Source organism: Teleopsis dalmanni, chromosome X (genome assembly GCF_002237135.1).
Source record: "Teleopsis dalmanni isolate 2A chromosome X, ASM223713v2, whole genome shotgun sequence".
Taxonomy (NCBI): Eukaryota; Metazoa; Arthropoda; class Insecta; order Diptera; family Diopsidae; genus Teleopsis; species Teleopsis dalmanni.
The window spans coordinates 6,508,824-6,536,719 of record NC_051848.1 but is presented as its reverse complement, the minus strand read 5'-3'; the positions used below and the strand labels follow the sequence as shown (position 1 = coordinate 6,536,719).

Genomic DNA, 27,896 nt, shown 5'->3' with positions numbered 1-27,896 from the left:
AATGTTACCTGGAATGTCGTGTCAATAGCGGCTTCTCTCGACTAAAAACCATTTATCAATCAGAGATCTAATTGTAGACCAACTTAATTCATAATATGGCTCCGGTCCACAGAATTGAATGGTAGATCCTGACCTCGCAAGACATATATCAAAGTAAATAAAGTACATTTATTATTTTTTCCTTTTAATAATTGTCAAGTTGTTGGCAGATATCTGTTTCAGCGATGCAAAATGATTTGACGGTCTGCATAATCATTAGCCACAAATATCTTCCCTTTGTGAAAAGTCAACTGAATTGATTGACTTTTGACTGGAATTCATTAGATAACAGAAAAGAAATTTCTATGGAAAGCGAAATAATCAGGAATCGTATCATTCGAAATGAGAGATGTGACTAGGGCCTTATGATCCTTGAGCAATTAAAGGATTATTTTATTTTTTGTATGTATTTTAACCATATATGTTATTAGTTGTAATTATAAAACGTATCCATTGGTTGATTGTATCTATAGAATGACACAAAGTTAATGAAAAAATAGCAAAGCAATTAAACTAATTAAAATTTAACTAACTCCTTTTAGACGTGATGTGACGAGTATATTGTATTGTATTGATATTGGGTTATTCAAAAGAGACTAGTTTAAAGATATAGCCATTTTAATAGATGGCTATTTCTTAAAAATGTATAGCTTAGAAGCCAGTATCATTATGATTTTCAGGGTGTGACGATTTTACAAAACATTAAATTAAATCGACTGTTTTGAGTAACTCTTTGTTTACGCCTGAACGTGCACCGTTTGACATAATACATCGTCTTTTATATTTTTAATGTAAAAGTTTAACACTTTAAAATGAAAATGTATACCTTTAAAGCCAGTTTCTAAAGATTTAAGCTACGTCATATACCTAAGTGGAAAACGTTGTTCAGATTTTGAAAAAATGTGTCGTCAAATGCAAACCTTTTGTGTCCGAAAGTAACTCATCTGGTGATGATTAAGGACCCTTACGCTTGCAAGGATTATGGATTCATACGATTTACAACAACAATTTTATGTTCGTGTCTGTCTACTGATTAAGCAATCAGTCTTCTTCCAATTAGAAAGAGTCGAGAATCTTTCCAATTCAACTTACTTATTATCGTATACCAAAATGAAGTGATTTTTCACAAAGCATCCCAACAATTGCCCATCTCCCGAAGTCATAATACACTTTGAATACGTTATTAAAGTTTCTTTTTTATTTCAAATGTAATCGAAATCATTTAAATTTGTAAATGTTAATGAACATAAATTTTTCTTTTTCAATTAATAAACTTAATACATATATGTAAACACATATAAACTGCAGATAATACATATAAAAACTCTCTTGAAAATCATTTGTGCTAACATCAAAAAGTACAACATTAGCTGCCATGTCTAACCAGAATACACTGCAACAATTATTGCTTAAACTTAAGACATCAAAAAAATACTTTTACTGTAAATAAAATTTTTATATATGTATGTATTATAAAAGCACATTAGGTTTTCTACTAAAACAGTTTAAATTATTGCCTTAATACTAATTTTTTAATTACTTACTAATCTATTTAATATATTGTATTGTTTGTTATATTTATTCTACATAATATATTTAACGATTTAGATTTACTTGCTATAAAAAGGTTTTATACTTAATTTATTATTATGTTTTATTATTTAACCTTATTGTATTTTATGTATGTAAATAATTATAATATTAATAAACTATACAATTAAAAACAATAAAAAATATTTATTTATAGAAATTCGATATTTCCCGTAACTGTTTATCGTGTTACGATAAATGTATAATACAAAATAGTGTTTAAATATGGCAATAACAATAACTTAAATAACCGTAAATCCATTGGAGAAATGTTTGTTTCTCGGTTTTTGAAATAGCAGTCTTTAGGAACAAGTATTTGGTTCTAGTAGCTAGGGCATTTACATTCGCAGTTGCCATTGCAGTTGACAAAGTGGAAAGTTCAAAATGGATTCGAATTTGTTGTTCCATTTAAGTGAGCAGCATTGTTATGGAATGTTTTGTGGTTGTATAGGTGACAAAAGTTAGCTCAACAAATGGTAGTTTGTACTGACACTGCGGCATCTGCCTCTGTATTTGCACTTTTATCACAGGTACATTATTTAGTAGAGATTTGTTGTTTAATTTTCGTTGAAAATAATCAAACAAATTTTATAATCTCTTTTTGGGATGCAAAAATTTGCAATATTTGCCTAAACGGCAGTTGCCCCGTGAAAATGCTTTGCAAATCATGTTGTTGCGATGACCAGTGCCTGCTGATCGCCAACTGCCACCACCGCCGCTGTTATTGTTATTGCCACTGCCCATGTTGTCATTGAAATTATTTCCGCCAGCGCGCCAAGTGCCACCACCGCCACTGTTACGATTGTTGTTATTGTTGTTGTTGTTGTTGTTGTAACGATTGGGGCCGTTCATACCATTTTTACCCATAGGACCATTGTTATCCATAAGACTATTTGGTCCCATATGATTATTGTTGCCCATGGGACCATTATTGCCCATTGGACCATTATTGCACATAGGGCCGTTATTACCAATCATGTTGCTCATAGGACCATTGTTACCCATTGGACCCATAGGACCGTTATTATTCATTGTCATATTATTATTCATTGGACCGTTGTTATTCATTGGACCATTGTTACCCATACCACCCATGGGACCAGGGCCACCCGGACCCATATAGCCGAAATTTGGTCCATTTGGTCCAAAACCATTTGGCATGAAACCTGGTGGTCCATTCATAAATGGCGCGCCATTTGAATTGAATTGACCTTGTGGTCCCATAAAGTTTGGCGGAGGAGCCATCATGTTAGGCATCATACCACCAGGTCCACCAGGAGGACAGTTCATTTGACCGGGATTACTCATACGTGAATTTTGCCAATTATCAGAAGGACCATTAACACCCATTCTCATTTGCATAGGATTTATTTGAGGTGGCATATTATTAATTTGATTTCCAAATGGAATTGCATTGGCACTATTATTCATGATACCGCCAAATGGATTATTAAAGTTCAAGAAAAGGTCTGGAGGTTCTAACATATCACGAACACCAGCATTTACATCGATATCTATATCATCTGATCTTGGTGATGATTTTGGTGAAGGCCACGGCATATTTGTAAAATCGTTAGTCGAATCAGCACAACCAGCAACATCATCTAATGGAATTGTCATTTGATCCATTAAAGGAATAAGTTCAACATCTGGTTCTGCTGGTGTATCTGGTATCAGTGTATTCGTAAAATACAGTGCACGCAGTGTTAAAGTCTCACGACCTACTTGTACTTTACGTTCACTTGATGATGCGCCACCAGGATGTGTAGGTAAGTCATCTAAATCAGATAGCACCAACCAGGAGTCATAAGATGGCCTTAATATTTCATTATGGCTTGCAAAGTTACGCGATAAATGTATAGCATCTCGCTCTCTAAAACGCTCCATATTCTTCATATCCATAAATGACACTTTAGTAACATTAACTCGCTCAGTCTCATCAAATTCAAAGTAACGTATCTCTTCAAGTTGCTCTTGTGGACGCCAAGTCAACTTCTTCTTCGGACCCTTACGACGGTGTAGTAACAGTACACCAGGTGGACCATTTGGTCCACAACCAGGACCAGGTTTTTTGCGGTCTTCTTCATCACTGACGACTTCATTTTCCATAATTGTTGCATTCTCTTTATGCAATTGTTCATTTCGAACTTTCTTTTCAATATCTTCCTTAACCTTCTTTAATGGTATATCATCGTTATCTTCATCGTTCATTAAATCAATACATTCAATACTGGATGATTCAGCTGCTTCTTGTTTACTGCTATTTAAATTTTCATCATTCTCTTTATCGGATTTTTCATCGCGAGAATCATTTAATGTGTCCTGATAAAATTTCAATGGTGCAAGAACTGTTGTGGCTGGACTTGTCGGTGGAGAAGCTGCATCTTTAACAATAGGCCGCTTGCGTTTTACCACTTTCTTTGCACCAGTAGCGGCAGACAGAGCATCCGAAAACAGATTGGTTTCAACAAGAGTTTGCACTGAAAAAATAATTTCGTTTTAGTAAACAAATTAAATAATTTTACAAATAATAAATTAATAAATTAATAAATTGCGCAAAATACAAGAAAATGGTAACTGGGTTTGGTTGAAGTTGTCGCACATCTGAAAAAAGAAAAAACAATAACACACATGTACATATGCGAAATAAGTTCTACCTCGTTTTATAGCTAACTTTTATACCAATTAATGAGAACTTGTGAATATAAATAAAATTGATTAGATAGATAAATGAACGAACAATGGTTATATTTAATTAAACTCGAACTTAAACTCTCTCTCTCTTATAACATATAACCCAAATACGTACATCTATGATAATTAAATTACAAACTAATAAAATCAAATAAATTTTTTTGTTGATTAAACCTTTGATCTTTGAATTTACAACTTTAAATGATGCGATTTCAATCAAGTCGATTAGAAGAGCGTTTGAATGCAATGCACGCATGCCTATTTAAGATCTAACTATCTATAGCATAAGCTTTCTTTTTTAATCCGCTAACTAACTTATTAAATAGACGAACACTCGTCTACACAGCAAAGCTACAAAGCAAAACCCTTGTGAATGATCGTCTGAGAGCATCATCTTACACAAATCACGTTAGCAATTGAGAGTGAAGATCAATTTCCACAAAACTAAAACAGTTTCTTCGGTACAAATGATAGACAGTTAATAAAACTTCTGTATCTTCAAAAAACTAGACTGACAACTCATTCGAGCTTTAATCGAGCTCTTATAATATGTTAACTACTACTCCTAATGCTATTTAGTAGAGTTCAAGAATTATGCTTATTCCTTCTGGGTTAAATGCTTTCATTTCTGATAACTCTTTTACCCTTAAATGGTAAAATCGATTTCCTCTACTAAAGATCAATTCATTGATATTTGCTAATAAAGAATATTACGAACCTATTAAAGTATATTATGTAATATAGTAAAACACCCCCGATTTTCTTAAAGCTTGGTGGCAATTATAATTTTATCACTATTTTAATTTTCTGATTCATTATTTACAAAAAATTGGATGTATGGATGGTATGAATAAAAACATAGTCTTAGCTTCAAATTCTAAGCATTAGTCCAAGTAAAAACAGTTAAGTAAATCGAATGCATGTCACACATGTGCCGAACTCAATTGGAAATAAATTGAATTATTAATATATAATGAACAATCGAATAATTTAAATAATATTCTTATTATTTCCTCTCGATAAAAATTAATAGACATCCAACATCCACGATGTTCTCGTCCATTTGGAAAATTGAAAAAAAAATTGCAAGTATATATTTAAATATATACTCTAAATATATACTCTAAATATATACTCTAAATATATACTCTATATTTCAATACATAAGCCTTATAAATCAAGCTTCACCTTTAGGTTATATTTTTACACAAAATTTTAATAAAACATTAACAGGAGTAAGATAAAAATATTCTTCATATAAATCAAAGCTTGAACTAAAAGAAAAAGTATATAGCTGTATAGTTTTAACTAAATTATGTGATTATTCACTCCACGCATTGATCATATAAGTACGCCCTTAACTTTGAAAAATCGAATGAAAAATATTTGAGAGCAAGTTATATTGCACAAAGACACTATATTATAATTCCTAAACAAATATGAAGAAATACTTAATGATCCACAAAAAAAAGTAGGTAAATAATTATATTACATAGCTTTCATAATTTCATATTATAAAGCTTTCATAGTATATATAATAATATATATTATATGTTATTCTTATAATTGTATTTTATACTATATAATAAAATGTATTACCAAAAATATATAAACTAAATTAAACAATATATAACAAAATATAATAAAGTATATAATAAAATATAACGCACAATATATGATAATATATATTATATATATTTATATAATAATATATATTTTATATATTTATATAATAATATATATTATATATATTTATATAAAACATATTAAAAAATAAATAATAAAATGTATAGTTTTGTGTATAAAAAATATATATCTTACAATAGTAGATACTAAATTCTAATAATATTATACAATATAAAAAAGTAAGTACTGTTGTTGTAAAAAACAACAATGTTGTAAAACAATAATGTACACTATATATTATATTGTAATAATATAATAATATTATGCAATATAATATATTATATAGTATATAATAAGATATAATAAGAATATAATAAAATATTTTATATAGTATACAATAAAATATATAAAATAATGCACAGTAAAATACACATACTCCATAAAATACACACACATTATATAATAAAGTATAAAAAATGAAGAATATAGATATAAAATACAACACATTATACTATACAATACAAGTATTAGTGCAGATCATGGTAATAAATCAAGAGCAGAGACTCCCAATAAAACTGAAGAACTTCTTCATTACAAAACAATAATTTACATATCCACCCACTGCTTAATGAACATAAGAATATTATTTAATAGGTTGTTCATATTCTGGGTCTGCATCTTCTTCTGAACTAATATAATACTGGATAATCACATAGCGTGTTATAGAAATCTAGTTCTCTCTGAGAATTGTTGATTGCTTATCAAGTTTGTTTTAAAAACTCCATAAAACAAAACATTTGACACTGCTTGGTAAGGAATATAAGAAAGAGCTCTCGAAAGCAAAAAATTGCAGAATATATTTACATTAATATAGGTTATTGTACTAACATTTATAGGTTATTGTTCTAACATTTAGATATTTCAAAGTCTAACTAGTGATAGATACCTACGAATTTACGAATTAAATCAAATATAAATCCAAAATTAAATTAGAGGACGATAACAAACTATGGTTGAGGTTTAAAAACCCGACTTACATATAGCAATTATATCAATATTGGGCTAAAAAGGACTATAGACTATTTTAAAATAAGTTATTCGCTTATCCTATACTTGAAATAGACTGGATATTAATCCTTAGAAAACAATTATTCACATAGAAAAATATACGATCTGAACAATGGATTTGTATGAACAATGGATTTGTATGAAAAATTCCTTTTATATTAGAACATTTGATATAAGGGGTGAATGATTTGAATTTCTAAATCGAAACTAGAAATTTGAAAGAAGACAAAATATCTATTTAAAAATATCTGTACTCAAAGCAAGAAGTGTTTTACTTGATCAAAGCCGATTATAACGATTAATGATCAATGAAAAACAACACGTTGAAATATATCTAAACATATATTGATAAGAAATTATTAATCCCTATTCCTAAGTAAATTTAAAACAAAAAGAGTAGAATTAAGAACAGGTTTATAGAAAATCAATGTCTTTTGATCAACAAAAACTTAGAAAAGATTAAAAGTTGTTCTTCAAAACTAAAAACTTTTAACATAAAATTCTCCAATTATTTTGGTGCTAATAATGTCAATTTTGTTGTGAAATTATTGAAATCATGCTACATTTTTATCAAATATAAATGTAATAAAAAAGATTTACATTACAATTATATAGCCAATCAAATCAAATTTTTAGAAACTCTGATGATCAATTCCTTAAAAGAAAGTATACACCAATATATATCTTCTGCCAAAAGTATATGATAAAATAGTGGTGCCGCTCTCTTGTGGAGGGTATCCGTGTACCAATTGAGGATGTTTATTTGGTTTTCTTAATGGCCAACCTGCCTATATATGCAGGAGATATTGAGTATTTTTAAGAAATAATTTCAACGATGACATTTGAGCAAGCAGTTTATGGTAACAAAACTCAAAATGCTACCTAACAGCATCAAAAATGTGAAGAGCTATAAAAGGAAACACAAAGAGGGAAAAGATATAAAAATTAAAAATTGGGGAAAAAATTTCAATTGTATTTTCAATCTAAAAAATTATAGCTATTAAAATTTCATTATTTTAAAACAGAGTTTTTCTGGTTCCTAAACATTAGAACTATATATTATGCAGTTCAATCCGAAGTTGTATAAATAATTCTATAGACTTGGCATGGAAAACATACACACATATTGTATGCATATAATGAGTATATATATATATATTATACATATTTGTAAAAGAAAAATATATGTAGTACATATATGTATTTGTAAAAGAAAATATATATAATATATATAAATACTATATATATATAATTAATATATATAAATACTATATATATAATTAAATATAATAAAAAATATATTATAAAAATCATTAAAAAAATAAAAAAAATATTAAAAAAAATATTAAAAAAAAAATAAAAAAAATATTAAAAAATATAAAAAATATGAAAAAAATAAATAAAATATTAAAACATATATTTAAAAAAAATATATTTAAAAAAATATATTTAAAAAAAATATATAAAAAAAATATATATAAAAAAATATATATATAAAAAAATATACACAAAAAATATAAAAAAATATAAAAAAAAATAAAAAGAACATAAAAAAATTTATAAAAATATATAAAAAAAAAATATAAAAATATATAAAAATATATAAAAAAATATAAAAAGAATATAAAAAATATATATGAAATTTATATATAAATTTATATATATATGTATATAACACAGCTTTCGAAATACGAGTGTTTCGGCATAAATGAGAAAAGTGATGCATTGGGTTCAAGGAATGAAAAAATCGTGTGAAGACTGTATTTTTAGTATTTACCGCAGAATAGAATTTTAAAAACCCTGAGAGGTTTCGAAACATCTCTAAAAAAACCCTATCCATAAAAGTTTCTAGTCAAAAAATTTAAAATATGTAATAGCTTGTTCAATAAATATTGGCATTTGTGCACGATTATTGAAGAAAAGTTATATCTAGCGGTGCACAAAAGACGACTACAGTGCGTGAGGACACAACTATTTAGCAAAAAAAAAAAAGTTTTGTAACATTAATAACGTTTTAAACATAAAAATTTAAGAGAATAATATAAAGGAGAAATGTGTTTATAAGGATTTCCGCAAAATTTTCCAAAAGTATTAACTTCGAGTATCATAATTTGCGCATAAGACACCAAATTGAAGGATATATAATGGACTAATAATAATATGACATGTATTTCAATAAGCAACGTTTGAGACTGCCTATAGATATTTTGGTCAAACTTTTATTTGGCACCTAATATCTCAGTTAATATTAAAAAAAAAACTAAATTAATATTAAAAAAAGGTCCTCCCCCTATGATTTTTTTTTAATTTCTTGAACTAAAAAACATATACAAACTATATATAAATGCAAATATGAACAAACATAAAAAGTATATATATTCAATATATAGTATATAAATATATATATATTCACTATATATGTATATAATATATATAAAAAAAAAATTTGTAAAATAAATATGTTCGTAAATAAGAATATATTCAATTATACAGATTTCACATCACGTCTATACGTTAGTAATAAAAAAAACTATTTTTAGAAACATGAAAATACTCGCTCTGTACGCAAAAAAAATTGTAGTGTGTACAATTTAATATAAAAATATAATGTACATGTACGTATAAAGGAATTATACAAAAAAATGTATCTATATAAAACAAATACAACACAGATTAATAAAGCAATTATTGCAAGCAACTTCCTCAACCTTTACACATAACGTTTAGCATATGCAAGTAGTGCATATGGCTGGCTACCTTGGCCCCATCTATCATACGCAACAGATAACCCTGACCCGTATTCGACACAACTACCAACAAAGTAGAGCTAAGTTCAATGAGACTTTTCCTCTCTCGGTTACAAAAGTAAACGCAAAATAGTAACTGGAAGCTTTACGATATTCGATATCTAAGGTGACTCATTTCGGGGACAAGTTTGAAAATTACAAACAAAAAATTTCAAATAATGACGCTGAAGTCAAAAATGATAACAAGGAATAAAATATACAAAAACTTGAAGGTTTGGCTATCATCTAAAAATATACAGCACTTCTTTTTAATATAAGCTAATGCGGTTTTTAGTAATTAATTGACTGCATTAACAGTGGCACTTGCTATCTTCCTAATATGGCGCACAATCGAAATGGTTTATATATTTCTTTCAACATAAACTGCATATAAGTTTCAAAAACGTATATTTTAACATGAAGCAAAAATAATGATATTTTAAATTCAATCACAAACTCAAGCTAATACTCCAAAGAATATTTTAATGGTAATCATTTTAGAAAATACCAAGAAAGGAGGACTTGTGATATTTTGCGAAAGTTCACTTCCTTTAGAATATCATGGGAACAAACTCAAGCTAATACTCCAAAGAATATTTTAATGGTAATCATTTTAGAAAATACCAATAAAGGAGGACTTGTGATATTTTGCGAAAGCTCACTTCCTTTAGAATATCATGGGAACAAACTCAAGCTAATACTCCAAAGAATATTTTAATGGTAATCATTTTAGAAAATACCAAGAAAGGAGGACTTGTGATATTTTGCGAAAGCTCACTTCCTTTAGAATATCATGGGAACAAACTCAAGCTAATACTCCAAAGAATATTTTAATGGTAATCATTTTAGAAAATACCAAGAAAGGAGGACTTGTGATATTTTGCGAAAGCTCACTTCCTTTAGAATATCATGGGAACAAACTCAAGCTAATACTCCAAAGAATATTTTAATGGTAATCATTTTAGAAAATACCAAGAAAGGAGGACTTGTGATATTTTGCGAAAGTTCACTTCCTTTAGAATATCATGGGAACAAACTCAAGCTAATACTCCAAAGAATATTTTAATGGTAATCATTTTAGAAAATACCAAGAAAGGAGGACTTGTGATATTTTGCGAAAGCTCACTTCCTTTAGAATATCATGGGAACAAACTCAAGCTAATACTCCAAAGAATATTTTAATAGTAATCATTTTAGACACTCTCAAAGAGCGCAATTTTCAATTTAAAATAGAAAAATAATTATTAGAAATCCTAAAGGATGAAAACATGAAAAGATAAAGCCTTAATATTAGTTAATCTACTGTGATTTTCATTTGAAAATATTCATTTATTTTTGAAAGAAACCTTAAATGTTTATATATATAGTTAAAGCCGATCTCAAATAAGCGGAAATTTGGAAAAGAAAAATAATTGTGAGTAATCCAAACGTATAGAGTGAAGAAAAAAAAGCCAAGCTAAATTCAAAAATCCATAAATCCTATCTAATTTATTTTTACTATAAAAACTCTTTTTTAAATTCCATTGTTTAGGTAATTTATATATACATATGTCATTTAATAGTTATATATATGATTCGTTGAAACTATGTTGACTCTCCAGTCGATTTGAAAAACAATTGATCTTACTATGCAAATATAATGAGAATAACAAGAATGTGCATATATTTTACTATAATCTGTTTCTCTTGCCAATTTATACACAAATATGGAATAATGCAAGTACTATTAATGTAATTTATGTTATACACACACATTAGCTCTCTTAGTCGGAACATAGATCGATGGAATACAAACAAATTATTCAACTGATCAGCTGACTATTAAATATTATCAATAATACATATACTAAAAAACCCTGATCTATTACATACGGTACTAAACTGATATTGTATTCAAAATTTTACTTAAATAATATAATTAACTTCGGATTGTATATATATATGATTGTGTGTTACAATAATTGTAACTTCGGTATAATTAAGAAAATCTATAAATAATATTTTAATTTCTAATCCTTAAAAATACGTTTAGAATGTATATATATTTATATATTAGTTACTCTCTATCTATTATAGTCGAATGGAAAAGTTAAGTGCGCATGATCTTATTGAAGAACTTAAAAAGAGACTCAATCACAGTAGACAATCGATGTTTTATCATAAAAAAAAATTGCCACCAACCTTCAAGTACTATCAGGTAAAATTATTTTTTTTTGTTTCAATAGAAAAAAGTTTTATTTTTTCCATTATTAATATTTTTTTCTTTAACATATATTAAAACTAATTAAAAATAAGTGAATAAAATCTTAAAAACTAATCGATTACATTCGAATCGAAAAAATTTAAAAAAAAAATATATACATGCAAATACATGTATATTTATATATATATATATATAAATATATATTTAAACATATATGCATATAAATATATGTATATATATGTGTATACATATATATACATATATGCTTATATATCATTAAGTATGTAAATATGTTATGAACAAACCACAACTCACGCGTATTTATCCATTGAGGGAATAACGTACAGCTGGTTAAAGTGAGACGGGTTAGTCGGATAAATCAAGTTATTGAAAATAAAAATTAAGCGAATTAAAAAAATTTAACTAAACAAATTAATTCTAAGTTATAATAAAATCGAAAATTTGAGCAAGAAGTAACCACTTAATTAACAGACTTATATGTTAATATCGACATTTTAAATACTAATAGAATTTCAAAACGTTATTAAAAGGATCAGTTTTTTCATTGATCAATTTAAGGTTATTTAAGGTTATAAGGTTATAATTAAATATATAGTCCAAATAACCGTAACTATAAATATAATTTAAAAATTTAAAATGATGAAATAACTTTTTTCAAATACAAACTTTTTTCAAAAAATTTCGGTCATTTTATTTCCTTAATTGACCTCTTCAAAGTTTTGTATTGAAAAGTATGGTTATGTATCGCCCAAATAATCGGGACTATGAAAAGTTTTTAATCTATTAATTTGGTATTTTTTGCTTTCTTCATTGATCTGTTCAAGATTTGTTATTAAGAAGATGAATTTGTATTAAATCTATAGCCAAAATAGTTGGAACTATGAAAAATATTTATTCTGTTAATTTGATAAAAGTAAAAATACTTTCTTCACTGATCTTTTCAAGTTTTGTTATTAAAAAGAAAAATTTATATTAAATCTATAACAAAATAATTGGAACTATGAATATAATCTCAAAAGAGAAAAAAATGAAATCATTTTTTTCATGGCCATAGTTACCTAAAAATATATTTCATCTCTTTAATCTCTTTGTCTATCTTGAGACAAGAATCCACTTGGGTATTATAACATTTAGTTTTTAAGATGTGGTACTGTCAACTTTATACAGACGATAATATATATAAAGACTGTATTTCGTTACAAGAAAAAAAAAATTTCAAAAATTTTATATATAGCAACGTAAGAAGAATAAGTTCTATTCATATAATTTTCAAGGTGATTTTAAAAAAGTAATAGTCATGTGATGACTAAGTTTTTCATATAATATTCAATATAGATTAGTAATCTGCTACATAATTGAAATTTTAAAATAATAAACAATTTATTTACCTAAAAATTCATTCGCTTTTATTTTCAATAACTTATTTAGTAAAGAAAAATATGTAGTGTCGAAAAAAGGATTAAAAGATAAAAATTATACTTAACAATATCCGTTTGGTCTTAGAGAAATTTTGAGTCAGCTAAAATAAAATTAACTTAAGGACTCAAAAATATATTACACAAATAAGTCCATTAGGTAATATACAAGCTACTTTAACTGACTATTTCTCTTATATACAATCCATTTTATGAGCCATTGTTTAGGTGGTATGGCTTCATTTAGGCATAATCCGTAAAATTGAATAACCGTGCATTATCTTCATATCGCAAAATATTGTTGAATATTACTTCAATTAGTTTTTTTCTCTTTATGTATAATTGCAAAAATATCGGTAACTTCTAAAAATTATCACAAACCGATCAGTATCCTCACTTAAGCGTATATAATCAATCAATCAACTGATGAATGAGTAGTTGCTTCCGATATGATACCTCGATTCACGCTTTAATATTGAGAACAGCTGACTTTGAATGCTAATAAATAAATTGCGTAAATGTATACAGAGCATCAAATGAAGACTACCGACTATTTTAATTACAATAAAAAAAATTGAAATAAATTATAGCTTAATAATACAATTTTTTTGTATATTGCTGTTGGTTATTAATCAAGTCGGTTGAACCGACATGTAAGTACAATGCGTTACACTTAAACCAGCAGTAGACTGCCATTGAAAATTATTGAACTTTATTAGTTCATAATTATTTCTAAAACAAAAAAAAAAACATAAAAATGAGACCAGCTTGGCTAATTTATCATATTTATCATAGTAAAGCAAAAAGGTATTTCTCTCATTATAGAGCGTTTGCGCCGACTTAACAGCGTTTAAGTAAATAGGTTGCATAAAGAATATGGAATACGATCATTAAAGTATACACACAGTAAATATGATATTTCGAAATTATCATAAGAAGGACTAAAATAGCTCATATTTGAAACCAACAACAACTTTTGAAATATTCTTAATGAGAATCAAATATTCATAATGAGAATATTCGTGCATAACTGCCAGCAAAGTGTAACTCATATATAAAATATTTATACATTAAATGTAGTTGGAATATAAATATATTAAGTCTTATATATAAATATAGCTATCGAACAATATCTCTGTCTAGTCAGATGCTTTTACATTTACACAGTTTACCAATGGTCTTTTAATGTAATTTTAATGCCGATTTTTATGAGAAGTAGACTGCAACGGAAATTGTCTATTTGCATCCTTATGTCAGCGACAATTCCGATAATTAGTTATACATAACTCGCCTTATTCAATATTAAAGCCCCAATTACGTTAGTTTCTCTGTGCAACGTGTCACTTCATGTACCTCTCATGTACCAATCAAATCAAAAATGCGCCAATTGTTGTCATTTTGTGAGCGATGTGATTAAAGCTGAATATCATGCAACATCCTATTTACATAAAACCATTGCAGTATTCCTATTGCAACTTCCCAAAGTTTTCATTTTAGCAAAACCAAAATCTACATCAAAAATATGTTCAAATTCCATAAAAACAAATTCGTTGAAACAATACCAGTACCCAGTTACCATTTTCTGAAAATATATCAAAAAAAAGCCCAATTAGTTCAAATCGTTCAAAAAAATACTTACTTCTTTTGGCTGGTATAAGTTTGACAGCACCCGGTTTTTCTTTGATTGGATGAATATTCATACTATCCAACGAAATTTTTGGCCTTTTCTCTAGTGGAAGGTCAATGGCTACTGGTGAAGTACGCTTTATAGGAGTTGAAGCCAATACAAGAGGAGAGACGACAGAAGGTGGTAAAATAGGTTTAGGTTTCTTAAGATCTCTACGCGATGGCGGTGGAGGAGCTTCTTCATTAAGACCATGCGAACGAAATTGTGATTTATATGTTTTAACAGTTTTAGTCTTTTCTGCATCAGGTTTTAATTCAATAGACATTGATGCTTTTTTAGAAGGTATTGTAATAGATATATGTTGTTTTATTTCAGTATCTTCTTTAGGCTTTTTCGGAATTTTCCCAAATTTCTCAAGTGTTTGTGGTGCAACTTTGGCAAGTGTTTCTTTATTCTTTTCAATTTGTTCCTCTTTTTCGCGTTCCTTATCTCTTTTACTAGACGATGACGAGGAGCTAGTTTTGTCCTTTTCTTTATCTTTATCCCTATCCTTATCACGTGACCGATCCTTTGAAGATGATGTAGATGATGATGACTTTGAAGAGGATTTATGTCTACTTGAACTCGAGCTACTACCATCTTTTCGTTCTTTGTCTTTATCCTTACTTGAACTTGTACGTTCCTTATTACTATGATGCTTATCGCTGGAACTACGATGCGAAGAAGATGAAGATTTTGTTTTACTTGATGATGACGAATTACTTTTAGATGAAGATTTATGACCCGATGAAGATGATCTATGACTTGAAGAACTAGATTTACGCGATTTCTCCTTATCATCTTTACGTTCTTTATCCTTATTTTCTTTTAAGTCCTTTTCGACTTTACGTTCTTTTTTCTCACTGCTTTGATCTAAATTTTTATCAATGTTTTGATCATTATTTTGATCACTATTCTGCTCACTATTTTGATCAGTATTTTGATCAATACTTTGCGCACTCTTTTGCACACTATCTTGATCAGCATTTTGATCACTGCTTTGAATAGTTTCATTTAAGCTATCAACAGTTTCGTTTGCGTCTTCCGTATCGAATAGATCAAATTTAAAATTATATCTTTCATTAGCGATTTTTTGTATATATTCTACGTCTATATCATCATCTTCATGTGATTCTTCCGGCTTATCACTAATTTGTGTAACATACTTTTGAACAGCATCTACTGGTAATAACACTTCACTTAGTTCAATAGGCATTTCGTCTTCTTGTTTGTCTAGATTGTCATCGATATTCTCTACTGTGATTAGTTCGTCGTCTTGTTCCTCTTCTAATGATACTAACACATCATGATCTCCTTGCTCAGTTAAAAATGTCGGTTCGCCTTTTCGATTTTCAGCTTCTTTCTCATTTTCCTGTGATACTTTAGCTAAAACTTGTTGACCATCTTTCACAACAAATTTATAAACTAAACCTGCTTCAGTCGCCTTTTTCTGTGCTGCAGTTAATGTATACTTGGTAATAAGTGGTGGTGTATCACCCACATCAGCAAGTGGATCTTCTTCTTCAATTTCGTTTACTTTTAAATTGATACGTGCAGTTTTCTTTCTTCCCGCAACTACCTTTGTGGGTATACTCTTTGCTGGCACAAATTTTGAATTCATTACTTTTGTTGTACGTCCAACTTGGGGTTTGGCTTTTGTTGTCATCACTGAATCATCAGTTAAAGAGTTTTCTAATTCAATAGCTGTACGTGATGTAGAAGTTATATCATGTGTAGCTGAATTTCTATTTTCAATTATCTGAGTATTTGAAATTGGTAATTGCATATCTTGAGACTCTAAATTTGTAGAAATGTCATCATTTAAATTTATAGAAGCTTCGGTACTATTAACAATATTACTACCAATATCCTTTGTAGGTGTTACGCTAACACGTAATTCGCCGGCTAATGTCGACTTATCGTGAAGAGCGTATATTGCAATATTTGTACTTTCAGTCACAATTTTTAACCATTGCTCAACTAAACGATTTGCTAATATACGTACTCCTGAAAATAAAAAAAAAAAACATTAACTAAGTTATTAATAGTTATATAATTTTATTATATATAAAAATATAAGATTATGTCGTAATTTTAAATCATTGTAATCAATTGTAAACTTTTTTATATAATCTATTGAAATGAACTAAATAATTTAATTCAACACAATTACTTTATGACACAACCTCCCCTCTCACACTTTTAACCCCTACCCACTTCCTAACCGATATATACGTCTTTGATTTCCTTTGGCTACAACAACTAAATATTTTTATACATTATTGCAAAATACTTTTAGAATGAACGATTTAACTGAATCATATGTTATGATCAATTTTTATATTATTATTTTCAGCAATACGTGATACTTTTTATTTACATTATTATATAGTATATATACAAAAACTTGCTGAGATTCGATCAATTTAAATGTAAATTATATGTACTTAAATTTGGGAAACCTGGCACTATTATGATCTTTGTTGCCTCACATTTTAAACAAGAATTTCTATAAAATTTATATTCGAATATAATATAAATATCGAGATACCACGTTCACTTTGTACAAACAACTATCTACCGCCATCTCACGGTAACTAATACTAATATGTATATTTTTTTTTTTTTCAGTGTAAATATGTATAAATTCCAAGTGCAGGATTGTGAAATAGTGTTGATGCTGTAGTGCTTGCGTTCAAAGTGGTCCTTTTGAAAGACCAGTTTGTCGTCGAACTTGACGATTGGCTGCCGGACGTAGAGTCGGTCATTCTTGGAACCTTGTATACCATAAAACATATCTTTTGTTTTATTCTTATTTTGATATAATGTTAATATTATGCGCACAATTTTAAGTATAATAAAATATAAAAATTTTAAAATTGTACGAAATAGTTAGGTTGGGTTAGGTTGAAGTGGCAGCCTTGACCTTACATATGTACACTAGCACTGACACTAATATTTCTTGGTATTGTTTGCGGAATACAATAGCACTAACCAGGTAAGACCGTTTAAAAAAAAATCTTGGAAATACCAGACAGATTTTTTTGTAAAACTAGATAAACTAGACACTGATATGCGCTATTGTGATAAAGTTTAAATTTTCGAATGAACATTTCACACAACCAGGCTATAGCACGAGAAAAATATATTTTGCACTTTTATAAAGAACCCAATTATCACAAAAATAAACTCTATTTTTCCAGTGTTAATGTTCTGTTTAAATTTAATATGAATTTTCGTCCTTTCAACTATAAATCTGATGCAATACAAGGTAAGCAGCAGCAGCAAGCAACAATATAGAATATCTTTAGAGGGTTAAAAGGGCCAAATAAACACCACCAAAGCTAATGCATACAAAATAAATGTTCACTTAAAAATTGTATGGTTCTCTTAAACATTTTGTTCTAATACCTATTTATTTAATATTATACGTATGTACATAAATTACTAAATTGAAAAATTTTTTTTTTTTTTTTAAGATAAAAAAACACAAACAACAATAAATTATGGCACAAGTAGTAGTAGTAAACACTCACTACGTCCTAATCACGACGACGATTACACTCAACTGTTGCTTATATGGCAGCCACTATCTTCACAAAAATCCATATGCGCAAAATATTATTTCAAATAAATACGAAAATACGTAAATACGCCATATCAGTTTTTAATATTTTTAAAAGTATGTATATATATGTATATATGTACATATACAAACAGGTAGAGTTCTCAGACTGTACACAAATAAATTACATAATAATAACTTCAAATTACGTACCTCTCAACAGACTTAGATATTTAGACTATTTAATTATTTTTTTAACAAAAAAATTAATTTGAGAAATTTTAACTTTTCAAATATTGCAAACAGTTTAAAACGATATCAAAAATATATGCGCAAGTTTTTAAAATAAAGTTTCTTAATATTAACTTTTAACTCCAATATTACTACGATCAATCAATCAGCCCTATCAACAGAAGCACAGCAATCATACTAAACAAACATTTAATACAATTCTGTTAACACACACTGTGTGAATATAGTCATACGACTCTTTCACATGGATTCATATGGATAATTGTCATAACTACGAATTTTCGTACATACTTCTACATTCTTCTACATTCTACATTACAGGCAAAACGTTTTAAGTGTCTGTTTTGTTTTGCTCTTCGTACACGCAGTTATTGAATGAACACACCAAAAACTCTTGCGAACTCACAACTTTAAACTGGTGTACCTGTTTCTCTTTTCTTTTCTTTTCTTTTTTTGTTTTCTTTTCTGTTTTGTGCATTCATTTGTCAATGTGTTTTGTTTTACTATCTATGAGCAAAGTTGCAAATGAAAAAAAAGACGTACGAACGTACGAACGTACAAGTCACAACAATTGATATAAAGTTTATCAATTTTAGTAAAATTTTTATTTTTATAATATATATATCACACAAATTTATTAATATATATATGTTTAATATTTTCATATACATTATATTATTGTGCTATTCATCAAAGAGAGAGAAATCCATATCATAACATTTACTAAAAACACAACGTACGCCATATATATGCAACAGAAAAATAAAACAAAATCAAAATATACTTCTGTTATTTCTTAAAACAAAAAGAGGGAAAAACAATTCTTATCAGAATTTTTAAAAATTAAGTATAATTTATTGATTACAAACAACCGCCATATACTTAATAAAATCTGCTGCTGAGTTGTTGAAAAATATAACTTACAAATAAATTATAAAACAAGATATACACAATATATCCAAAATTACGAATTCCTCCTGATGAAAGCAAAAGCGAATTCGCCGCAATACGTATAGATATACACAAAAAAAAAATTATGATCGATATAACAGCTAAAATTACTTAAAAAACAAAACCGACTTTAAGATATGCACACTTCATACTAAACTGTTACATATTCCCCTTTCAACCCACATATACATTTGCAATCTGTCATAAATTGCCTTGTATAAATTCTCATGCATTATTTGCAAGCATAGCTTACAGAAATATAGCAGCGCCATCAGTTGTCAATTAAAATCAACTAAAAATATTTAACACTTTTTTTTCATTGGTTTGAAGTAGGCGCAATATGAAAATATTCAATGAAATCATTACTTTCGAATTAACTGAATCTATTTAAATTCTTCCATTAAAGCAATAAAAGGTAAAAAAACAACAAAAACAAAAACATAAAAAAAAATTAAATAACTAAAACATTTTTGTTGAAAATAAAAACCTAATTAAAGAAGAGCGAAGTAATAAATATATGTTAAATATAAGTATTTCTTTGTTTTCAAACAAAAAAAACTTCTCATAAATAATAATCAATATTTATATGAAATAAAAATGACGCCGTGGCGAAAAAGAACAAGTAAAGCGGGTATTACACATCATACATGGTGCTACAACTAACTTGGTGCGTTGAATACGAAATTTGTGACAGACGGACGGAAATCAAAATATTTTTCATATACAATCGATTTTTGTCGGCTTACATGCGAAATTTCATACTATTTTAAAGGATGGAAGCGAAAGTATCGTTTAAATGTAGTATATTTGTTGTTGTTTTTTGTTCAAAATAATGTCGGCAATGCATGATGTCAAATAGCAAGCGTCGTCGCACCAAGTGTGGTGTGTAATACCCGCTTAAGGGACGTGTTAACAACTTGGACACATAAAAAATGCTATTTGTACAATGTAATATGAAAATAAAAATCAATTAGTTTTTCTTCAATCATTGGATCAACGCAAAGATGTTAAATCCAATTATAGTACAAACGATACACAATGCATTACACAATGTCTACAGATTGCAACGTGTGTGTCTAATATCAATTTCATTTAAAAGTTTAAAAGTGGTTGGGAGGGTACGTAAAAAAAGGCTTGTGTATAATAAACAAAAAAAAATGAATTTAAAAAAAAAACCTATAATTTTTTTTAACTTTATACAATATATCTAACAATTTATTATACAGCTGCGAAATGAATATATTTTGATATCTTAATAAACTGATTATTATAAGAATTGGATAATGGTTGAGAGGATCATACTATTCCTACCATTGACTCAATAGGAACAGTTTATTAACTATATATGCACAAATTAAGTAGAAAAAATGCTATTCTCTAAAATAATAATTTATTAAGCTTATTTAGACGTACTAGTTAGTTAAATCGGTAAAATGATAAAATTAGTTGATGTATATAAGTTAACGAATTACCGAGGCATGATGACTGACAAATTAAAGTGTTTGAAGAAATCAACATTAAATGGAAGAACAACTTTTACTAAAATTTTGGTTTTATATATAAGACAAAACAAACAAAATTAGTTATTTTGGCATTTCAATTTAACAACTCTACCGAGAAAAAAAGGGAGCAATTCAGACGTTTTTCATTTTAACACTTCACAGATTACCCAATTACCGAGTCACGTCTGAATAGTCCTATTGAAAAAACTAAAATTGTTTATATATAAAAATTAATTTAAAAAAAATTTTAAATATAATAAAATAACGATTATTAAAGTTATCGTCTATAATTCAATTTTTAATGATTATATTAATATAAAAATTATGTATATTGTGTGTATTAGTTTGTATGTGTAATTATTATACAAAAAAAAAACTCTCTAACGTACACTTCTGTTAAACGAACTCCTCTTTTGGATGTAGAATTTTTTTTAAACCCGTTTTTTTGATCAATATTTACAATAACTTAATCCATTTTAATTGGACACAACACTTGATCAAATAAACATTGGCTAAGTTTAAGTGATCGCTTGAGAAAGTTTTTATTACTGTATTAATAATTGATCATTTTTATATTTGAAGCACTTACAGACTGTAAAATAATCCGCTGTTTCAAAAAAAAAAAAATATAAAAAAAAATCGAAAACAAAGTATATTGCGATTTCAGATTAATTGTACTGTTTTCTAAAGAAGAGCTTGCTTGAATTTAAAAATCTGATGACTATATTGAAAATCATATGCAATTGTAGTATTGTACTTAAATTATTATTGCTATTACTGCTACTATTACTATCAATGTGTTCTTTTCAACTCAAATTTACACTTATAGTTATCAAACCTAAATAGCAAATTTATGTATGAATTGTGTATAAAAAAATAACTTGATAAATTACGATTTATCAAGTTAATTCCGTATCTCTTAAAGAAGTTTAGTTTAGGCTCTTATAAATGATCGCTTTTGGTTGGATTAAGTTATAACGCGTGTAAAATTGATAATCAGGTCAGATTACAAACTCAAAACTTCATATATAAAGTTTTTAAAAAAATTCTTCTTTTATTAAGCTAAGCAGAGCTCTTGACAGGTATTAAAAGATCAAAATAAAATATTAAAAAAGAAAAATTAATTCAGTAACGATGAGATATTAAAAACCCTTTGGTATATATAGGGCAAAATGAATTAATAAAAGTAATAAGAAATGTCTAGAGTTTCTAAGAAATATTGTTTTTTTTTTTTGTTTTTTGGTAAAACAATAGTAAAGTAAGAAGTGGATATTTATATATTTTGCCATATATCTACAAGCTTGCAGACGTAATATTTGGTAATAAAATGTATTATAGCGATCTAAATATATTCTCATCTAATGAGCACAATATATATTTCTTGATTCTTCTACTAAGACATTGGATACTGTTTGTAGAGATATTAATTTATAGTTTTATTAAGACAGAACTCGATATTCGTTAATTTCGAAATGTGATAATTTCACAAAATCAAATAAAATGTAAAAAATCAAAGAAAATCATGTGACCAAGCTTGGTCAAATTACGCATATTAACATATGTAGTTTGGTTAAAACATTTGGTTAAAACATTATATATATATATATATATATATATATATATATAAAAAACGTTCAAGACTGAAGAATGATCGCACGCAACAAAAACACCTGGGGAGACAGACATGCGGCGTCAGGCTAAAACCCAATAACGGATTGTTATGACCATTTAAAATAAAATAAAGTAATGCATAAAATTCTATTGCTTATTATGCATTAGAAATTTTAAATACAAATATCATTTTTTAATATAAATGATAGTGTTAGTAAACAAAACTACAAGAGATATATAGAAAAGATTTATTACCAGAGATATTATATATAATATCTTATAATAATATTGCTATCATTTTTACTTATGCATTAATTACTATAACTGAAAAATACTTTTAGTTATTCCCACCCAAATAAAGTGAATAAAAAATACAAAATTTTATAAGTTATGTATTTAGTTCGACATATTAAATATCACAAAATTTTGTATATCACATTCGTACTTCCAAATCAGTCTATAAATATTTTTATTTTTATTTTTATATTATATAAAAAACTTACTCTCATTGCCACCATCTCTCGTCAATCCTTTCACTAATTTGGGCGCTGGATTGATTTTTAATCGATGTACATCAACCGGACAGAGTAGAAATAATTCTAAGACTTCTTGCACTAAAGGCCAATTCATGCCACGTATACCATCTGTAAGCCAGTTATAAACTAAAGTCCATCCACCAACTTGCATAAATTCAACAAGTAGATCTGTTTTGGTTACTTTAAGTATTTGCACATAAATGCATTTTGAGACCAGTTTTTTGGAATATTTTGTCATCAATCTATAATAGAAATTTAGAAACATTAATAATAGTATTAATATTAAGACAACAATATTATAAGCATAACATATTTATATTCTATTAAATAAATTAGAATTCGGATAAAAAAAACTTCAACGTAATGTTATTTATTAGGCACTATATGAGTTAGGCGATGAAATGAGTAAAAAATCGGTATATAGAGCGATTGGCCTCGTTTTAGAATTTGCAAATCTAATATTTCGGTTTTATTACACTAAACAGTAATAAAGTAAATAGACCCAAAACCTATTTGATGGTAAATATTTCACAAGATAATGTAAATATTTAAATTTATTTATTTGAAAGGTGTAATTTTATTAAAAAAAATAGTTCATTTGCATTAAGTTATGCACTGTGATCCTAATTTAGCAGACCTATGGTATTATGCAAGTAATGTGCAAATAATTAGATGTGAATCTGTTGCTGAAACTGATGTCTTGAATAATTTCAAGTATGCAGTAAAATAATTCAATTTAGATAAAAGCTATCTTATCAAAAGAAAACAATACAACGCGTGTTAACTTGCATTTTCTGCTTTTAAAATGTTCACCGTAAAAAGTAAAAAGTCTTATTATACAAGATTGCAAGTGACTGATGATTCTAATTTCTCTAATTTTTTACAATATTAATAAAAAAAAAAATTAATGATCCTATTCACAGTAGCGGCAGCTTGACGCATGAGCCCAACTCTCGATAGAAAAGGGGGGAATGAGAGTATGTTCACTACATTTCTTGAGCTTGATAGACATACGTACTTATTTACAGCAAGGTGTTATATACCTTTGCACTATTACACAAAAACGTTTCACACGTTTACACAAATAAAGCAATGTTCAAGCTTTAAGTTTCACGATAGTATAAACCCCACTGAAAACAGTGGGGAGCGTGTTAAGCTCCTACTACTGTAGTAGATGCATTAATTTAATAAATTTATATCTGTTGACCAAAGTTTTAAAAATTATCTAATTTACCGCTTGTTCTCAAAAAAACTAGTTAGATATTATAGTTTAATAGCTATAACTAGCTAAATAAATCGGTATGTTAATGGTATAGCCCACAAAGATCTGCTTGTGTAGTCCATTTTGGGTATATTGAACAGCACTTGGCTGTCGATTTCCACGAATAGCTCGTTTATTAGTTAAGTCAACACAATTGCTTATTTAGTAATTGCTGGTTAGTACAACAACAACAACATTTAAACCAAATAAACCTATATTATTTACATAATGGCAGTCCTGCTAGCATAAAATACGTATTTTATATAATATATTTATTATTACATATATTCTACATCAGGGCTGTCTAGACCAGATAAGGTCGCGGACCAATACAAATCACTGAATAGGTTATAGGTTGGAGAGCCGCAACAAAAAAAAAATAAATGCGACGATAATGTTAAATTTAGTCAGAATTATTAATATTAGTTCTTGCCATACGAAAAATGTTTTGTATTGTAATGTAATATTTTAATGTAATAATTTAATATAATGTAATATATAAATGTAATGGGGCAAATGGCAGTGAATATGAGTTTTTTGAATCAGTTGTACAAAGAAATATATACGAAAATCTATATCAATGAAGGAAATGAAAGGTGAATTCAAATAAATTATTTAATGTAATTTAATTCATTCATTTGGGATATCATAAAAATAAAATAATGCTATGTGATTAAAATATAATAAAGAAAAATTTTCCTAATTGTGGTAGATTAGAAATATGTCGCGGGCCGTATGAGACCCGTGGGTCGTATTTGAGACAGTCGTAAAACATAATGTTAACATGAATATATTAACGAAGTCTAAACGCGATCGATTAGCGCGATTAAATTTCGTGGAGGTGCTAAAGCATATCAAAATTCGCACCCTGTTTAATTTATTTTCAATTTTGAATGGCAACATAGTAAATCTAAGTTTAAATTCTTTTTCACTCATTCACTTATATAAATGTTAGTACTTCAACATAATTTTAACAATGCTACCTACCCAGCGATACGTTTGACATCTCCAGCGCTGCGTATACCACCGTTGGCATCTAACAGCACTCGCAAGCAATTTAGTAATTGAATAGGCACAATTCTTGGCTACAAAATAAAAAAAAAAAAAAAATTTTATATATATTTGAAGACATTATGAAGAAAAGAAAGTAAGCAATTATTCAGTTAATAAAATCATAAATCAATATACACACTCACCATTTTTGTTTGTGGTTATAAATATTTATACATCCGTTACAGTTTTATATAGAATTTGATTTAACTTATATTGATGTTAATGTATATTTTGAAATTTAATAGAATTTTCAATGTTAATATGATGTTTCTTCAATAAGCATATACAGCTATAGTTTAGTAATAGCCTTCTTGTTTTTTTTTTCTTTTTTTTTTGTTATTTCAAATGTATATAATTAGATTTTATATTTGAACACATGTTTTTTGATTTCTTTGGTAAAATCTATTCTATCCTACCAAAATTCACTTATGTATTTTCAATATTCAAATTTGGTTTTCTTTAAATTTATATTTTCAACATGAACTTTGTGCTATATTCAATATAGCGTGGTCTCTTTCTTTCCACTATAATAGAAGTTTGCTTTGTATGGTGAAAAAATATAACGTGTCGTGCATTTTCTCCTCTACGCGAGCTATTATTAATGCATTATATAAGTCAGCATAAATTATCTAGAAATCGAAATACGAAATACATGCAACGATTATTAAAATAACACAAATTCACATAAGTCGCTAATGAAAGCTACCTAAACAATTATCTACCAAAAACATTTTATTTTTCCTCAGTAAAATTACTAGCAACTGTAGAAGTTGCCTTGAATTTTATTATTTTTATTTCTTAAATATATAAATTACCTATAATTCTTTATTTAACGACTTAAATAAAATAAATTTTACAATTAAATACTTTATATTTTCTACTATTACATATATGTATATATATATTTATTTATGTATGTATGTATTTATTAATGAATTAATGCCACGAAATGTTTCCAAGCAGACTTTTCCGTACTCCGTATCCTCTATCGTGAAAATGTTTCAACACACTAAATTTTTTCGTAGTTCGGCATGTCTTTCTACTGCTATTGTGTTCAGACACAGTGATGTATGCACGATACGTACTTTTTTCATATCATGTAACACTCAGCACAAAAACTACTTACAAAATGCATATTTGTATACGAAACGAATGAAACAAAAAAAAACTGTGAACTGGAAATACTTGTTTTACTCTGGAACACTTCAGGTAATGTCATGTATATATTTGGTTTGTGTACACACTAAATATTCAGTATATTCACAAACCTTTTTTTTTAACGAACTCAATCGAAACATATGCCGCCATTTTGTCGTCGTGGCGTTATACAGTCACTGATAATAAAATCAATAATTTTATGCAGTATTCTCCTTAAACACTCATTTAGTTTTCTCCACTCCAATATTTACGCGAACTTTCACATTGTTTTTAGAAAATAGGTAATTACATAAAGAAAATTTCATTAAAACTCCTAAAACGCAATACATACATACAAACAAATATGCAACTAAGAGTTTTTTCCTAAAATAACTGGTTTGCACATTTTTGCAAAGTAATGAAAAATCTTCCCAAATGATGTTCCTTACAACTCTTTTCGCATTACATTTATAAAACTATTTGTTTATAACCAAATTAAATATATTTATTAATTACGCTTGAAAGATGACTAAGAGCAAAATGTTGCCTAACTCACCCGTGAATACGAAATGTATCTAATAAAGTCGGATTGATTCAACTTCCACTTCATACGCACTGTTGTATTTTATGAAAATACTACTTTACAGTTGTTGATGCTAATTATATTTGTAATTAATAAAAATTGTTATAGTTTATTATTTTAATAATCAAATTTTATTTATATTTTTTTGAACGGGCTAATTGATCATTTTTTTAAATAACATCACAATTTATAAAATTCTTTTTTAAACAAATATGTATTTTAAAGGCACGAATATTTCGATTATATTCTATTGTCATCTTCAGGAAAAACATACGTTATTTACTGCAACATATAAAGCCTTAATTGGCACTTACTACTATTTACTTTTTCTTATGTA

General features: G+C 27.5%; 1 protein-coding gene across 6 annotated transcripts; it reads right to left on the bottom strand.

The window, feature by feature from the left end:
* Positions 1-1,790: 1,790 nt before the first annotated feature.
* LOC119689820 (serine/threonine-protein phosphatase 1 regulatory subunit 10) lies at positions 1,791-27,641 on the bottom strand. Of its 6 annotated transcripts, XM_038104731.1 has the most exons (7): positions 26,727-27,453; positions 25,983-26,468; positions 25,774-25,871; positions 23,493-23,767; positions 16,972-17,115; positions 15,082-16,905; positions 1,791-4,109 (listed from the first exon to the last, which is right to left on the bottom strand). In XM_038104731.1, the coding sequence occupies exons 2-7, from the start codon at positions 25,983-25,985 to the stop codon at positions 2,218-2,220; spliced, it is 4,236 nt and encodes a 1,411-aa protein (XP_037960659.1). In that variant the 5' UTR covers positions 25,986-26,468; positions 26,727-27,453; the 3' UTR covers positions 1,791-2,217. The 6 variants fall into 6 exon arrangements, with proteins under 6 accessions (XP_037960659.1, XP_037960657.1, XP_037960655.1 ...); XM_038104729.1 differs by lacking the exon at positions 26,727-27,453 and adding an exon at positions 27,533-27,641 and having other exon boundaries at positions 15,082-17,115; XM_038104727.1 differs by having other exon boundaries at positions 15,082-17,115.
* Between the last annotated feature and the right edge of the window lie 255 nt (positions 27,642-27,896).

Excerpts from the sequence above, each read along its gene's own strand:
- LOC119689820 (XM_038104729.1), bottom strand. Across the intron at positions 23,768-25,773 it reads GATGTCAAACGTATCGCTGG|ATTGATGACAAAATATTCCA; the intron begins GTAGGTAGCATT and ends TTTCTATTATAG. Across the intron at positions 17,116-23,492 it reads GAGAGATGGTGGCAATGAGA|GAGTACGTATATTAGCAAAT; the intron begins GTAAGTTTTTTA and ends TTTTATTTTCAG.